Source organism: Danio aesculapii, chromosome 10 (genome assembly GCF_903798145.1).
Source record: "Danio aesculapii chromosome 10, fDanAes4.1, whole genome shotgun sequence".
In the NCBI taxonomy this organism is placed as follows: domain Eukaryota; kingdom Metazoa; phylum Chordata; class Actinopteri; order Cypriniformes; family Danionidae; genus Danio; species Danio aesculapii.
This window is the reverse complement of record NC_079444.1, coordinates 33,745,029-33,763,139: the sequence shown is the minus strand read 5'-3', so window position 1 is coordinate 33,763,139 and position 18,111 is coordinate 33,745,029. Positions and strand designations below refer to the sequence as shown.

Sequence of the window (18,111 nt, the reverse complement as noted above, 5' to 3'; positions counted from 1 at the left end):
CGGCGCCGCATTTCAATTGAGTTGAATGTGAAACACTTTGAAGAGATTTTGTCTGAAACAGGTACAACTGTACAGACATCTTTATGATCCATCCATGCATGATCATAGGGATAACCAGATGACCAATAATTCTTGGCTAGAAATTGCAACAGCCGTGGGAAATGAGGAAAGTTTTTGTTGAAAAGTTTAGAAAAACTTGAGGGATAAGTTTGTTAAAACTAAAAAGAGAAACCATGGAAAACGTGGAGACTCATGTGGTTTTAATACACAATTAAAGAATATGTTTTTCCACCAGTCATAGGTTTTACACTGATGTATATATTACAATTTTGAATTTAAAACAATTTAATAGTTATAAAACTAAAATGAAGTTACAACTTTATTTCTTTGATAACTGGAAAAGAATTTTTGAACATGACAGTTTACCGATGCCCTATTTTTCTAAGCTTCATTGGTGATAATGTTCAGGAATGTTGGACCATTATTGCCTTGGCATATAAGCAGTGGACACAAACTAGCCAGACAGTAATGTGTAAATTATGGAGTGGGTTAAATAAATAAATTTTTAAAATCTGTATTTTTTAGTAAGTGTACTTTTTTTGCTTTCATTCTAGCCATAATAAAAATATATATTTGTAGAGCAACCCATGTACTGTAATCGTTGATATTTAACTTTAATAGGTAGAATAGTCAGAGATATGAACAAAAGCAAGTGATGCATCAAAGTTTGATTTAAAAAAATATTGAATTGTTATAAAATATTTATAATCATTAAAATGAATTATAAAAATAATTCGTTTAAAAATCTTGACTGATATTAATAATATGACGTATTCCTGGAAACTTTTTACTTCTCTGTTTATCTGTTTGACTTTACGGTGGGCATCTTTTGACCGTCCCCTGTTGTTTTAAAGAATATCACTACAGCGAACGCATCAAGTATAAAAGCCTCGTGCGTTTTGTGAGGTGTGCACGCAGTTAGTGGAGGTCTGTGACGTGGCGCCAGATGAAACTGTAAATCAGCCTTAAGCCACATTATGGCATAATGATTGTTATTATAATATTCTACATGGCCAAATTTAACATCTATCCCAAAACTACAGCAAAATATACACACACAAAATAATTGTGAATCAGCAAGGTAAACCATCTTCTGTATTATGTCTATCATATCCGGTTCAAGTGATTGCTCGGAAGTACAGTATGATGCAACAAACATGAGACTATTTGATAATGAGACCATTTAAGTGTGCGTTAAAAGGTTTCAGCAACTTCACTTTCATTTATCAATATACAAAGACCCTTTCTCTCCATTCCTCTACTTTTCTTTATGCTCCAATCACCAGTTCTTCTAGCCTTGATCATGCACAAACAAATTCACAGCACATAGATCTCACATAATTAAAGGTCTGATCTGACAGAACAGACCTGGCATCTGGAAAGCGTATACCAAGCAATAGGGAATGAAACTAATGGTTTAAGGAGAAAGAGAGCACACGGCAAAAAGAGATCAGGGAAACTGGAAAGAGATTTGAGTGGATTTGCTTGAGTGAGTTAACAGACTGTTATCAGGCCACCTGTTCTCCTTCACAGGGATTGAGCAGCACCCATAAAACACATGGGAGCAAATTAAGAGCCGCTGGACAGCAACATAACTCTTGTGTATAAGAGAAGCACATCTTTATCACCTTCAGCGGAAAGTCTGACCTCTGCTGACGATGCAAGTTTTAGATCCCAATAACAGTCAATTAAATTGTAACAAGCTTCTTTATAAACACACAAAGAAGTCAATTGTGAGATAAAAGAGTTAGTTTTAAACTTGATGATGTGTTCTAGTCATATTTATGATCTCAATTCAAAATAATCCGTGATTAAGACAGTCAAATTTTATTCACTTCATGATTTCATCTGAAACTTAAACTGAAATGAGGAAATGTTTATGTCAACATTTTAACAGCTTATCTATAAAATGAGTTTAATAATGAATACAAATCATTCAAAAGATGAATTGATTTTAAAATAAATCTTCATCACATTCAGCGGAAAGTTCAACCTCTGCTGATGATGCAAGTATTAGATCCCTCTTACAGTCAATTATATATTGTAACAAGCTCTTTTATACATACAAATAAGTCAAGTGTGAGATAAAAGAGTTAGTTTTAAACTTAATGATGTGTTCTAGTCATATTTATAATCTCAATTCAATATATACCTTACATTATGAAAGTCAATATCTATTCAATTTATGATTTAATTTGAAACTTAAACTAAAATGAGGAAACGTTTATGTCAACATTTTAATCGCTAATCTCTAAAATCAGTTTAATAATAAAAATAAATCAAACAAATAGTTCAAAAGATTAATTGATTTTAAAATAAATCTTTATCACATTCAGCGGAAAGTTCCACCTCTGCTGACGATGCAAGTTTTAGATCCAAATAACAGTCAATTAAATTGTAACAAGCTCCTTTATGCATACAAATAAATCAAGTGTGAGATAAAAAAGTTAGTTTTAAACTTGAGGCGTTCTAGTCATATTTATGATCTCAATTCAATATACACCTTACATTATGAAAGTCAAATTCTATTCAATTCATGATTTATTCTGGAACTTAAACTGAAATGAGGAAACCTTTGTGTCAATGTTTTAACAGCTAATCTATAAAATCAGAAAAACGAATCAAACAAATCATTCAAAACATGAATTATCTTTAAAATAAGATGAATTCATGTACTGTACAGGATGTTCTATGTCTCCCCAACTTAAAACAGCAACACTCAAACAAAACACACTCCATATTCCACTCAGCCTTTGCAATTAGAATGAATTATCACTAACGATGCCATCTTACATCATCAGAGATAGCTGATGTCACTATGAACACAGTCATCGTCACGAATATCATCAGAGAGTCAGAGAATAACCTTGACGTGGTGCGCACTCGCATGCAGTGATGTTTGTCTTGTATTGACAGTGCACGTGATGAAAACAACAGGGCAAATCCTCCTGATCACATCACGAGCCTCTTTGGTCTGCAGTCATTATATAACTCGACCTCTCCAGCCAAACACTAATGAACCGGACAAATGCAGCATCAATTTATAAGCCAATAATCCCATTCAACAGCAGGATGTAAACATCCCAGAGAGTCTCCAGATGTAGCTGACATGATATATACGGGATTTAGATCTTGTTGTTGTGATCTCAAAGCATCCTCGGCGCAACATAAACAACTCTGTCCTACACAAGGGTCAGCACGCAAATGTAGCCGCATCTCACATGGATGTAGAACATTGCGTGTGTCTGTAGAGTTGATACTCACGGCTGCCCCAGGATTTCAGCAGAGACTTGATGCTGATCTCGAAAAAGCCTGAATCTTGCTGGCTGGCCATGGCTGGGTACCAGCACTGAGAATCCAGGCAGAGAGAGAAAGAGAGAGATGGAGGAGTGAGAGGCCGCTTTACAGCGCCATACGCTGCAGCACTGCCTTCCCCTACGTGTCCTGTGTCAGCTCTGAGCACCAACTGTTCTCTCCTCTACATCTCTCTCCTGCCCCCTCCTTCCCTTAGTGCTCTCTCATCAGCCGCTCTCTCTCTCTCTTGCTCATGCACGCTCTGCATTAAGAGGATTGGCTCCCAGAGAGCGAATGAAAGAGAGAGAGAGGAGAGCTGCTGTTTGTGTTGTCCAGTCTCCCTGAGAAGGACATTAAGGAAACAGAAGGGGGAGGGGTTTGTTTGTTTGTTTACTGCAGTGCTGCTCTGATAGGAATGGTACAAGACTGCACCTCAATGTTCCCGATTCACTAAAATGCAAATATGTTCTCAGGATGACACTGCAGAGATGGCAAGATGATTCGCTGACACTGACACAATGCTTGTAATATATTGCACTTGTAATATATTGTAATAAAAATGCACAAATGCAACCTCTAGATCGGTGTTTCCCAACCCTGTTCCCGAAGGCACACCAACAGTACACATTTTCAACCTCTCCCTAATCAAACACACCTGAATCAACACAGCAGAACATTAGAAAAGACCCCAAAACCTGACACGAATGGGTCAGACAAGGGAGACATACAAAATATGTACTGTTGGTGTGCCTCCAGGAACAGGGTTGGGAAACACTGCTCTAGATTGAATGGTTGTGGTTTCCTATTGGTGGAATGACATACACATGAGAAATATACATTATATAATACTGTATATAGAAATATGGTAGTGTTGAGCACAAATAATTCAACATTTTTTAAAATAAAAAATAGAATTGCCTGTGACTTTTGAGTACTTTGATATTACATACACAATTAGGCATGTCACAATATCTATTTTTTGTTGTACGATATATTGCACCAAAATATATTGCGATAAACAATATTATATTATATACTTGAATGACCATATAATATCCTCACAATGGAAGTACACTCTTCCAAAGATCACATAATGTTTTATTCCTAAGAGTATTTAATTTAATTGTAGTCATTTTAACAAATTAATAATCACGCATTGGAATCGTGAAATGTGAATATGCACATCTTAAATAAATAAACAATAAACGTTAACACAAAAGTGCAAGGTATAAAGTTAACAGAGGCTGCAATATCTGCTACCAGATCTGTTTTCAGTTGTCAGGCACCCACATGAAAATATACTATAGTAATTTATAGTAAATACTAGTGTTTTTTTTTAACCATTCTGACACTGACACCTCCAGTAGAGATAGAGATGTTGCACAATCAGCTAAAATGTTGCTAGAATTGTTTTTTATGTGTGGGCGATATGTATTGCATCATCAAAAATGATTGAGGTCATGTCTATGTGTTACGCGATAAGTCAATATATTGATTATTGTGACAGGCCTAAACGCAATTACCTTTTATATATAGTGGCGGATGCAAAAAGCAACGGAGTCACTAACAGATCATGTGCTCCTTTTCCATTCATTCTGTCTGAGATGATGACAAATGAGTGTGTGGGAATGACATTACATCTTTACACCATCTGCTGGCTGTCACTCAGCACTGCAGACTAACATTGGAAGATCATACAAGACACATGGACACGCTTACACACACAAAGAGAGAGAGAAAAAGAAAGTGAGTAAATTTCTACACATGCACATGCAATCTGATCAATGAGGAAGCTTCAAGTTCATGTCATGACATCATGTTTTGTTTTTTCCATTCTCGTGATAGTGATGTGATCATTAGGTAATGGCCCTTTAACAAACATTAAAAATAATAATATTAATCTCCGTCCACATGATATCCTTTTGCTTTTCATGTTAAAAAAGGAAAAAAAGAAACAAAGAAAAGTAGGAGGAGATGAGCTCTGAATCATCTGAACCTGTAGGGCTGGTCTGAACTTTCATCATCTGTGTAGAAACGGAAAATGTATGGCTAGAGATTGCTAAGATATGGTCTCAGTGTATACTAAGAGCTTTAATTACAGTATAAACATAAAGAACAAAGAATTTATAAGGGATATGTACTTTTTCTTTAAAAAAAACAATCAAATATACTTTTTAATTGAGCTTTTTCTTGAAAAATTATAACTTTTATGCTTCCAAGGCAGCATTTTTTTATTTAAAAAGTTATTTGGATATGTAGCTTTTAGCATTCTACCAGGAAGACCTACTGATCACGTCACTCATGACAATCAGTTCTAACCAATAGCCACAAGAAACAAGAAATATATAAGCTTTCTATTCATTTTATTCATTTGGTTGCAGATACTGATGTGGACATTCACCCACCATCCTCCCCACCACCACCAGGTTGATTTACAAACTTTCAATTCAAGCTACAGATGGAGAAAGCCTCCGCCAAAGAAACCCTATGTTTTGTTAAATGATACTTTTTGTCAAACAATACTCATCAAATAAATGTAATTCAATATCACATTTATCTCCCTGCTCTTTCTGGTAGAACTGAGAAAGCTAATTCAGGCTCTCTCAATCCCTGAGGCTTTGCCTTGGTAGTGGAAATTCAAATTTCACCCAAAAATAAAACAAATATGATTTGGATGTGATCAACTGGCATACTATCAGTTTCAGAAAATGTTTAAAAAGTGCAGTAGGTGATCTGCCAAAATGCTAACCGTTAGCATAATAGCTTTGAAAACACAGTCCCTCCACTGCCATCCAATAACGGATCTGTCTGCGTGAACAGAAGTGCAGGCAGTTTGGGTTACTTATCAGAATTATGAGAATTATCGGCCCGACAATATTTAATCGGATGAACTTTTGTAGTCTTATGCCTTACCCAGATTATTAAAATACATATAAATACATTTAGATCATTTACTGTAATCAATACTAGTGGAATGTGAAAAGACTTAACCAGCACAACAAAAAAATGTTTCTGAAGACAATGACCTACTGCACCTTTAAATGAATGGTTTTCTATTTTGTTTTTAATCTGTTCATTCATCTTGTAAAAAAGAAGGATGAATGTACAGGAGAACAGAATTAAATATTGTTCCCATCCCTGCCCCAATACAAAAAGGAAATTACATTTACACGCACAGAATCAATCACGCACAAAATAATAATAAAGTTGAGCATAGTTACAGTGTCAGTTGTGTGTAAAATACATGGTTTTCTATCTTAATGTTTTTCAAACAGAAATTATTCATGTTATGGTAAAGTAATATTTTCTAGCAACCATTACTCCAATCAGTGTCACAAAATAATTAATATCATCATATCATAATTAAAATTATCATAATAAAAATTTCTTTGTATTATTAAACTGACACATAAATGGGGATTATTAGCTAAACAAAGACCAAAAGTGTTTAACTCATCCCTATTTAAGCATAATTCACCTCAATAAAAGAATAGCGACCCTAAATCGTTTAAACAGGAGTGCATGTGGTAGCATTCAACAAAAGCATCCTATTTATTTACCAAACTCTAAGAAAGGAACAAACAAAGCAGTGTGTTGCGATAATGGCTGATATACATCAGTAAAAGAATGTGATGCTAATCTCTCAGATGTTCACTCACGCAAGACAGAACTTAAGCATTGTGGAAGGGAAAAAAGTAAATAGTCTCCATGCGAAAGCCGTTGGATTTAATTTTTGTTAACAGCGGTTGGCGAGTTACCAAACACGTTCTCTATTCTCTTCAAGTTTCCAGAAATTCTTGTTCTAGTTTGTGTTTTGTGTTTGTTTTCTCTTGTCCTGCCTATGTCAAGACAAAAACATTTAAAGACAAAAACTATTAGCTAATAAAAATGCTTTCCTTACCAAACAACCAGTAAATTCACACTAACCGATGCATTTTAGCTCTGAATGAAGTTATGTGACAACTTGACTGACAGAGCATGTCATTTGTGCAGCGTATACAGCTCTTAGCGAAAGGATTTTAAGGAAGATCAGTCATATTCTGTCTGATCTCAATAAATCTGAACTGATCTTTATTTCTGAGAGATCTGTCACATAATGATGATTTCTGTCATATGACATATGTCATGACATTTATGCAGTGGATGCCTTTCAAGTTGCAACCCAGTATTGGGAAACCGATACACTCTCATTCACATACTTACACTATGGACAATTTAGCTCACCCAGTTCACCTATAGCGCATGTCTTTGGACTTGTGGGGGAAACTGAGAAGCAAACACGAGGAGAACATGCAAACTCCTTACAGAAATGCCAACTGACACGACCGAGGCTCGAACCAGCGACCTTCTTGCTGTGAGGCGACATCGCTACCCACTGCGGCACCGCGCGCCCTTACGCAACTCATTGGTAATACAAATGAGGAAGATCAAAGTTTACTCATTATTTACTCATCCTCAAGTGGTCCCAAACCTTAATGAGTCCATATTTTTCTGTTCAGCACAACAGAAGATATTTTGAAGAATGTTGGACACAAGCTGTGTTTCCATCCACCTATTTTTATGAGCATTTTGGAATATCGCATAAAAAAAAACCTGGATGGAAACACCAAGATGCGCATAAATTTTGAAAATACACTTAAATAAATATGCACACAACTTTTTATCCAATAAGACAAAATGTGCATAAACTACAATGGAAATTAATTTACTGAATAAATTCCAGCATGTGTATCTAAAAAAAACGTCAAAAAATCTTCCAAGAATTCCAAGTCTACCACCTCCAAAAGCAAGATGACATGACTGCGCACATTGTGTTTTGTCTACATGTTCTAAGATGCAAATAAGTTATTTTATATGAAATAGGCCTTCTCCTAATGCAGCAACCTCCATTATTATTTTGATATTTGGTGCCAGTTTATCAGGAAGTTATTATTTCGTTCTCTTAGACTCGATGGATGGAAACGCTGCTTTATTCGCAAATGTTTATGGTATATTCCAGTTTTGCACATAAATTTAATTTGCATCTTTGGATGGAAACATGGCTACTGACATCCATAGTGGTTAAAAAAACAGCGGGTCTTTGTGGAACAAGTGAAAATCTGAATAACTGATGTCAGAATTTTTATTTAAAGGGTCACGAAACATCAAAACACATTTTTTGAGATGTTGACAGAGATGTTGGTTGTTTTTGCATGTTTCGAGAAAATTCATTCTTCCAGTTTGAAAATAAATTTTGAAGCAATGTCACGGCCATGAGATCATAGTGTAAATTCCAGTGTGAAGATAGGCTGTCTGTACCAGCCGGTACAGAGTGACGTCTTTGAGTATTCAGCACATTTGTTCATTAATTCATGAGAAAGACTTGGTTCAAACCAATCAGCGCACTCTTTTGTGAACGAGATGCAACTTCATTAATATGTATGATATAGCTTCGAAAACTCTTTTTACCTGTTACGGTGTTCAGAGAGATGCCACGTTGTGTTTCAACATGTAATTCAAACAAGTAGTAAAAGAAGAATTGTTCAGAGACATGCGTCGTCAGTGTGGCGTTTATAAATGTGCCGCAACGAAGGTTTTGTTTCCATTTTCCTACGATGAGAGCTTAGCTCACGTGTGGACCCACATGTGTGGATTACAGTGGTCTGCTAACATGCGACAAAATTACGTTTGTAGGGAACAGTTTTTATCCGAGAGCTAATCGAATCTGGAAATGGTGAAATCCGAATTTGCCAATCGTCTTCTTTTAAAAACAGACACGGCTCCAATTTGTGTTGATTGTCCTGTCTCTACGGATTTGGTAAGTGTGTGATCAATGTCTTTGTTTATGTTTATTCAAATGGAAAAGTTAGTTAGTATCGTCAACAGTACTCGTTCAGTTTTTAAAGACATACCTTAGTTAAAATTATTTATTTACTAAGTTTACAGTAATAGCACTACAATATTATGAACTGAAAATCCTCCACTTCTTCAAAGCTTGATTGATTCTCGAATGGCTAAAAAACAATCACCAGTGTTGACATTTATAAAACGAAATAAAAAAGTAAATAAAATCGCTATTTACGTTACACCAAAACAGACCTCTCTTTGGGACGCTTTCTTTTGTTAATAGGAATTCTATTTTATTATACAATGCGCTGTAATTGAATAAGTGTTAGTCTATTAATTGTTTATCTTTATTTTATATTACAGGTTAAAATGAGCTGAATCAACACAATTTTGAGGGATTTTTTGGGGACAACTTAATTATTTTATGTTCAATCCACTTAAATGTACAAAAACTTAAGACAACTTAATCAAATTGTTTTGGGACAACATATAGACATTGTGTGAAATCCAGCATTTGTTAAAGTGTACTAGCCAAAAAAAAAAGTCATAAACGTGCTGTTTATAGTGGCTTGAAAAGGGGAGTGTCTGGGTCTCTTGAGGGTTTTAGTGCTACTGTGAAGTCCTCCCTGCTGACACTGAGCTCTCCCAGCTGCCCTGGGCACATCTCCACAGCAGCTGGGGTCACACCCACCACTTCCACCACACACAAATGCTCTCATGCTTTCATCTGCCGAGCTGCTTCAAGGAAATCACTTACAAGTACAGCTTAATGCCTGTTCGCACCAAGAGAATTAACTACTGGATAAACATAAGAGTGGACATGTTGTTGTGTTCATAGCTCTTCTTATTACAAAAAGACCTTTGTTGCTTAACAATGAAAATAAACAATCAGAAAATACATTATAAAAGTTATAAAACGAATAGCATAATCAATAAATAAAGGTCCCATGAAATCAAAGTCAAGTTTTTTAGAGGTTAGTATCAGTATTGTCACTTTTTTAGATGTCTATAAGCTAGTGTGCTCCAAAACAGTTACAAAATTCATGTTTAGAAGATATAAAACTGATATAAGCATGTAAAGCTTGTACTTTGTCACTTCTGCCTTAATGGATCAACAGTTTTTTTCACTTCACCTCATACTTCAGTTTCTCATCAAATCAAAACCTATCAAATGCTCTCTACTATCTGACATGCCCCGCCCCCTTCAAGACACTTCTCTTTTGCTTTTATTTGATGCGCATGAACTCAATCGCTCTCACTGGCAGAGCGGGGATAAAACAAAACGCTTTTGGCTGTTTTTAAAAGAGGGGAGGAGCTACACTATGTCCCACCCTCTCTTCGTGTTTCGGTTGAGATTACAGCTGCGTCCCAAATGACACACTATGCTCTTATGCACTATGTTCTTATGCACTTACACACTTATAGCATAGAACATGTAGTGTCGTCCCAAACGGAGCACTAATGTTTTCTTTACTAAGCGGAAATTCAAACCATTTCCCAGATGATGTTTGACGGTTGCCAAATTAGTGAAATAAATGACCAAAGTACCAAATAATACCGGTCATGAGTATAACTGCATTCACCATCGCATTCACCATGTGCGCTTCGAAAGCTCTTTGCTCTTTACGTGAGCAAAGCAGCGGTCGTTGAGTGCGTGAAGTGTCCATCATTGCACACTTAATTTTACCTGTTGAATGAGTGCATCAACTGGGTAATTAAAGTGCACTTACTATTTTTAGAGTTTTCAGTGGGAATGCACTACTTACACTATTTATACTACAACATGACGTAGAATAGTGCCCAAGCATGCGATTTGGGATGCACCTTATGTCAAACATCGAATAAAAAGGCTTATTTCCAAGCACTTCAAGGGACCTTTAATCATGCACTTTAATCATGCACATTTAAAACTTTAAATTAGATTTTAATTAAATTTCCATTTCAGTTTTATGCACTTCTTTTGAATGCTTTAATTAAATTGTAGCAATAAAATGCTTTAATCAGTGCTATAATTCATGCTTTTATAACAGTTTGGCAATTTTACTAACATTTTAAATGTTTTTATTGTCTCTGTTATTCTTAAAACTTAGTTTCTGTTTTTATGATTTAGTACAAATATATCAAACATGGTGGTGCTGAAATAATCAATAAAGCTATTTAATGTCTTTAAAAGTTAATTCAAATAAAACTGAAGTACTTTACTGATTCAATTAAAACATGAATAAAACATATATGTCTTACAAATAATGCTTAAACTCTATTCTAAATGTTATGATTATTAAAGTGAAAAGTACAGTACAGTGATAACGTATTTCTGTTATAATTTTAAGTTAAACAGAAACTGTGCTTCTCAATCTCACAGAAAATTCGAATTGATATTTAAATAGCAGTCTTTTAGCAATTCAATAGCCACTATCCCAAATTAACTCCTTATTTACAATCCAAATTTCGTCTAATTCCATGCCCCCGCACACATAATACTCTAAATTCCATTTTTATCCCATGATTCTGCAATTTCATATGTGTTTCCCACATTGATGTTCATGAAATGGGCGGCATGGTGGCTCAGTGGTTAGCACGAGTCTCGGCTGGGCCAGATGGCATTTCTGTGTGGAATTTGCATGGGTTTCCTATGGGTGCTCCGGTTTCCCCCACAGTTCAAAAAAACCATATGGTATAAGTGAATTAGGTAAACAAAATTGGCCATAGTTTATAAGTATGTGTGTGAATGTGAGAGTGTATGTGTGTTTCCCAGAACTGGGTTGCAGCTGGAAGGGCATCAGCTGGAAGGGCATCCGTTGCGTAAAACATATTTAAGAATAGTTGGTGGTTCCTTCAGCTGTGGGGACCCCTGAGAAATAAGGGACTGAGCCGAAGAAAAATGAATGAATGAATGAATGAATTGATATTTAAATGTGAAAAGCATGACAAATATTGTGTGCCATTGAACACCAATGCATAACCATAAATGCAGGTACAATCTAAAAGCAACACAGCTCCATTAAATGGTTTGTGTTATTAATGAAGAGGAATTAAATGCTGAGTCAGGAGTTTGATTTGCCGCATTACTCATGTCATTCGCTGATGGCATTCCCAGCAAACTGCTCAGGATTTGATCCTCCTCTACGAGAGCTCCACAGCAGTCATGCTTGGATAATCTTTACAAGAAAGCCACAGAATTCCTAGCATTTGGAGCGTCAGGCGGCCTCTGCCAGCTGTTAGACTCTGGCACATGGATCACTGACTCATAACTACCCAGCGACTGGAATCCTGTTAACGCGATACTAGTCCGGAGTCAGTGCTGGCAAACAAACGTCAATGGCTTCCAAAATGCATGATCCAACTGGGCAGTTTCCAATGGAAGTCAATGATGGGTCAAGATGCTAAAATTAAAGAGACCCACTCATATGTTACACGTTAACAAATTTTTGAGTTTTATAGCAACATGAGGGTAAGGTATTGAAATTCACATATATTATTGCATATGTGGCTATTCTTGAAGTCTGACTCGCAAACAAATGTCAATGGCTTCCAAAATGCATGATCCAATTGGGCAGCTTCCAATGGAAGTCAACGATGGGTCAAGATACTAAAATTAAAGAGACCCCCTCAAATGTTGCACGTGAACTCATTTTTGGCTTTAGAACAACATGAGGGTGAGAAATCGAAACTCACGTTCACTAATGCATATGTGGCTATTCTTGAAATCTAACTGGCATTTGTCAATGGCTTCCAACATGCATGATCCAATTGGGCAGTTTCCAATGGAAGTCAATGATGGGTCAAGATACTAAAATTAAAGAGACCCCCTCGAATGTTGCACGTGAACTCAATTTTGGCTTTAGAACAACACGAGGGTGAGAAATCGAAACTCACGTTCACTAATGCATTTGTGGCTATTCTTGAAATGTAACTGGCAAACAAATGTCAATGGCTTCCAACATGCATGATCCAATTGAGCAGTTTCCAATGGAAGTCAATGATGGGTCAAGATGCCAAAATTAAAGAGACCTCCTTAAATGTTACACGTGAACTAATTTATGGGTTTAGAACAACATGAGGGTGAGGAATTGAAAGTCACGTTCTCTAATTTATATGTGGCTATTCTTGAAATCTAACTGGTAAACAAATGCCAATGCCTTCCGAAATGCATGATCCAATTAGGCAGTTTCCAATGGAAGTCAATGATGGGTCAAGATGCCAAAATTAAAGAGACCTCCTTAAATGTTACACGTGAACTAATTTTGGGGTTTAGAACAACATGAGGGTGAGGAACATGTGGCTATTCTTTAAATCTGACTGGGAAACATATGCCAATGGCTTCCAAAATGCATACTGGTAGTTTGCAATACAAGTCAATGATGAATCAACATGTTAAAATTAAAGAGACCCCCTCAAATATTATATGGGATTTAGAACAACATGAGGGTGAGGAATTGAAATTCATGTTCACTAACGAATATGCTTGAAATCTGACTGAAACTTGTTCATTGTGTTCGGCTGGTTTCTTCTGTGACAGCCAGCCATCAGCGAGGTTTATGTGAGGTTCATAGTCTTACAGGCATCTGACACACCTGTTTAGTTCAATTCTGAAAAAGCAATCATCAGTTTCACATGCGCACACTCAGCAAAAACTTGTAATATACTTCCCGTTTTTAGCTTTGGAATAGGAAAGGAAAAGAGAATGCAGCTGCAGACAAAACACAAGACATCATTACCACACTTCACACCACAAATCAAACCTCTGAGACAACTAAATTGTCTTCCAAATGACTATTCATTTTCCCTCCAAAAGTGTCCCTATCCAAAGCATCTATCTTCTCTCGCAGTGTTTTTTTGTTGTTGTTTTGTATTCTCCCCATGACCGCCATTTTAGACTACTGGGATGGCAATGATTTCTACATTCTTCTAAAACCTTGTTGAGACTTGAACTCGAATCTGTTTTTGTAGTTGGAGCAGAAAAAAACATTCCTTTAAAATGTTTTTTTTAATGATTGTTAGTTTACATAATAAAAAAATATATATTTTGGTCAAAATTGTGATCATGAGAAACTAAATCGATTATCAGAGAGCCATATGACTAAAAACTTTATGAAATATGTGAGAAATTGAACATTATTTACAATATTAGCTTTAGGTGACGCGGTGGCGCAGTAGGTAGTGCTATCGCCTCACAGCAAGAAGGTCGCTGGTTCGAGCCTCAGCTGGGTCAGTTGGCATTTCTGTGTGGAGTTTACATGTTGTCTCTGCGTTCGCGTGGGTGTCCTCCGGGTGCTTCGGTTTCCCCCACAGTCCAAAGACATGCGGTACAGTTGAATTGTGTAGGCTAAAGTGTCCATAATGTATGTGTGTGAATGAGAGTGTATGGGTGTTTCCCAGTGATGGGTTGTGGCTGGAAGGGCATCCGCTGCGTAAAGCGTATGCTGGATAAGTTGGCGGTTCATTCCGCTCTGGTGACCCCAGAGTGAGAGCGCACTTGGACAAGAGGTCAGACGACACAGTTTGTTCATAAATATTCTCTTTCATCATCAAAAGCGACCGGACTACACTCGCACACTCGCAGAGATGTGTTTGACCAAGCGGTGGGTTAAAGCTAATATTATTGTAAATAATGTTTAACTTCTTACACGGACCGATCATATCGCTTCACAAAACCTCTGTGTGTCATCAGGAGCCAAGGCTATTATTTTGTATGTGTTTATTTTTGATCTAAACAAACTATCACCATTCACTGCGTTTATTTGAACCACCAAGAATTACAGACTCAGCTAAAAATCTCTAATGTTCTGCTGAAGAAAAAAGAGCACCTACAGTACATCTCGGATAATCCGTGGGTGAATAAATTAACAGGGAATTTTCATTTTTGGGTGAACTATCCCTTTAAGTGATGGAGTGAAACCTTCTATTAATGACATTTTCAAATGAATCTTAGATTATGAATATTACATAAAATATATACACTTGAATTTATGACTTGTTCACAGTTTTTATTAGTTCATTGTTTTTTGTTTTATTTATTCTGATTCCTTTACAAAACTCATGTTAAGGGCCCTACAAGTTTGTCTGCAAAAAAATAGTGGTAACTAAACACTCAAAAGTTGAACTACTGTACTAAAGCAAGCATGGATGGATGACTAATGATGTTGTGATGTTGGGGAAACCACTCAAAACAAAAGTTATGATTAAAAAAATAATATGTTAAATTCAATATTCAAATCAAATTAAATTCAAATTAAATATGTAAAATTTAAGGTCAGTAAAAGTAAATATAGTTTCCTTAAATTATTCAACAAGAATGCTTTAAACTGACTAATGAATTAAACTAAACATCTTAACGCAATAATATTAAGCTGCAAAACTCCCTTTAGAATTATAACAAATAAACATACTAGACTGATGACACTGAAGGATGGAGTAAGGATGCTGAAAATTCAGCTATCCAGAAAAGGGAATCTATTACATTTTTACACATAACAGAAAACAGTTATTTTAAATTCAATTTGTTTTAAACGTTACTGTGTTATTATTGTATTTTTAGCCAAAGAAATATGTAGGCGAGCAAAATAGCTGTTTTTAAAAAATGCTCTAAAAAAATCAAATGTTTTAATGAAACTCTATGTCACCATTTTATATTGTGTGTACCTAAAAATCTGTGTAAAAGTGCTAACAAAATCAACTGCAGTTTCACACAGAAAAAACACAACCTAGACTCAGTAGGTATAATCAGTAAAGTAAAGTAAAGTAAAAAAGTAAAAAATCAGTAGGTATAAATTATGAAAAATATGCATGTAACATTTCCCCAGCAGTGTGAACAAAGTCACATTAACCTAAACAAACACTTGTATTTCTTTGCAGTCTTGTACGGTATTTACGCTGGCTTTGAATGCGGACCAACCCAGCTGTGGTTCCGGATGAATTGAGCTGCTGGTTTAACTAAGGTCTAATTAAAACCCAAAATGATCTCTTTCCTGGTGCTGATGCTATCCGTCATCATCCACATCCACCCTTCCCCCTATTCCAGCATCGCTCACGTAGGCACGCTGGATTCAAGTCTCTTAACATCTCGAACTGTGTGACACTGGTTCTGTCAACTCATTTTTCAGGCACTCTAACTACCAACCATACTCCTAAATGAACATTTCAGTGTGGAGGTAACATTTTATAGCTTCTTAAAACCATAGCGACATAAAAAGAAAATGAATAGTTATGAAACCACCACTATCAGCCACAAGTTTCATCGAAAATCCCCAACCGCTCAATGCTGAAGGCTACCAGAATGTCTTAAAACACTGTCACGGCATGACATCATAGAGTTGTGTCAGCTATATCACTGTCACAAATTGCGGGGTTTGAAAAATACCAGAAACATGAGTCTGACGTCCTGCGTGTGAGGTAAAGATGGGAGTTTACACCTTGGCAGGACTTTAAAGACAAGTGTAATAAAATCGCACATTATGATTCATGACTGGCATGTCATAACAGATCAAGACAGCGGTCTGTCTTACTATCAAAGAATGAAAACAGAGTAGTACCTTCTTTGATGATGGTGGGTCTTTTTCTCGGCTGGATCTTCCTGAACTTCCCTTTAAAGTCAGCCGGAGTGAACATATGCATGGAGAGACTAGCCATCTGAACCAAAACAATGCCATCCCGGCTCTGAGTTTCACAAGGATCCAGTTTACTGTCCACCACAACTCCAGCACTACCGACATCCTCCACGGACATATCCAACAGAAAGACCGCTTTCACCTGGTACAGATCAGCATGAACTCAGATCTCCAGAGAAGCTCAGAGAAGTCTCTTGCTGGTGTTTTTCATCCTCTTTCCATACATGAGCTTTCAGTTGTGAGGTAAATCAGAGATGTGTGAGTGCTGAAGCTCTCTGTCTGCTCTCACAGGTCCAGGCTGTTTAGCCAGTTACAGCAGCACGTCTGAATGGGGCAGGTGTTGGATTACTCAAGAAGGACACGCCTCTTTTGCGAGTCGAGGGTGGAGATTTTGGAAGTAGAGGAGGAGAGACGGGGCAAAGTAAAGAGTGTGTTTATTTTAATGTGATTCAGGTTGAGTGTTTTAGATACGCTGTCATTTGGTGGGAGAGAAAGCAACCCATCAAATGCCCTGTCTCTGGTTTGTATTAACTTGTTTTGTGTCCAAGGTGTTTTGAAACAGTTGCCAAGGTGCTGTGTCCCCTGGGATTGACTCCCAAATGCTATGTGCTCACAAAACAAACATGTCTTTTACAAAAATCAGCAGCAGAATACATTACCTTGTCTGCAGTAAATTGGATTTTTATAAAGTCGCAAGAAATAGGCCAGAGTGGAGGCCTTGGGCGAGGGTGTTTATTTGGACCACCTTTTAACAACATTAAGTTAACAAACAGCCACACTGTTCACCCTCCTGCAGGCGTTGCTTGTTTTTTTGGAGTAACCTTTTTGAAGGCCAACATGGAACAACTACCTTATTCTACAAGTGGCTCTGGCAGAAAGTGATGCTAAAAATGAGGGAAAGAGAAACAGCGAGACTGACCGCTCCTTCGAGAGAACACAGAACAGCCCTTTTCTTCGATAAACAACATTTTGATGCAGATCCAAAGAGGGTCAGAGTCTCTTCCCAAGGGCCATCTCAGGCCTGCAAAACTAAAGCCCAGCAAGCATTTTTTGTTTTCAAAAGATGTCTAATAGACGTCTAAACATTGTCGTCTTAGCTAAACCAAGGCTAAATTTGGGCTGTCAGTGAAAATCTAATAGACATCTAAGAATAGCCCAAAACTAGACTAGTCATCAAAGAAACAGAAATGAATGACTACACATATAAAGTCTGTCTAATCTGTCTATTTGACGACTGGTCTAGTTTTGGGCTATCCCTAGATGTCTATTATTTTCACTGACAGCCCAAGTTTAGCCTTGTTTTAGCCAAGCTGTCCACATTTGG

At 36.7% G+C, this 18,111-nt stretch overlaps 1 protein-coding gene across 1 annotated transcript in view; it reads right to left on the bottom strand.

Moving 5' to 3' along the window:
* Positions 1 to 17,066, bottom strand: part of fryb (furry homolog b (Drosophila)) — a 99,760-nt gene extending 82,694 nt beyond the window's left edge. The window contains 1 exon segment of the mRNA XM_056467294.1: positions 16,713 to 17,066. Coding sequence (XP_056323269.1) covers positions 16,713 to 16,905 — 193 coding nt within the window. The 5' untranslated portion in view covers positions 16,906 to 17,066.
* Between the last annotated feature and the right edge of the window lie 1,045 nt (positions 17,067 to 18,111).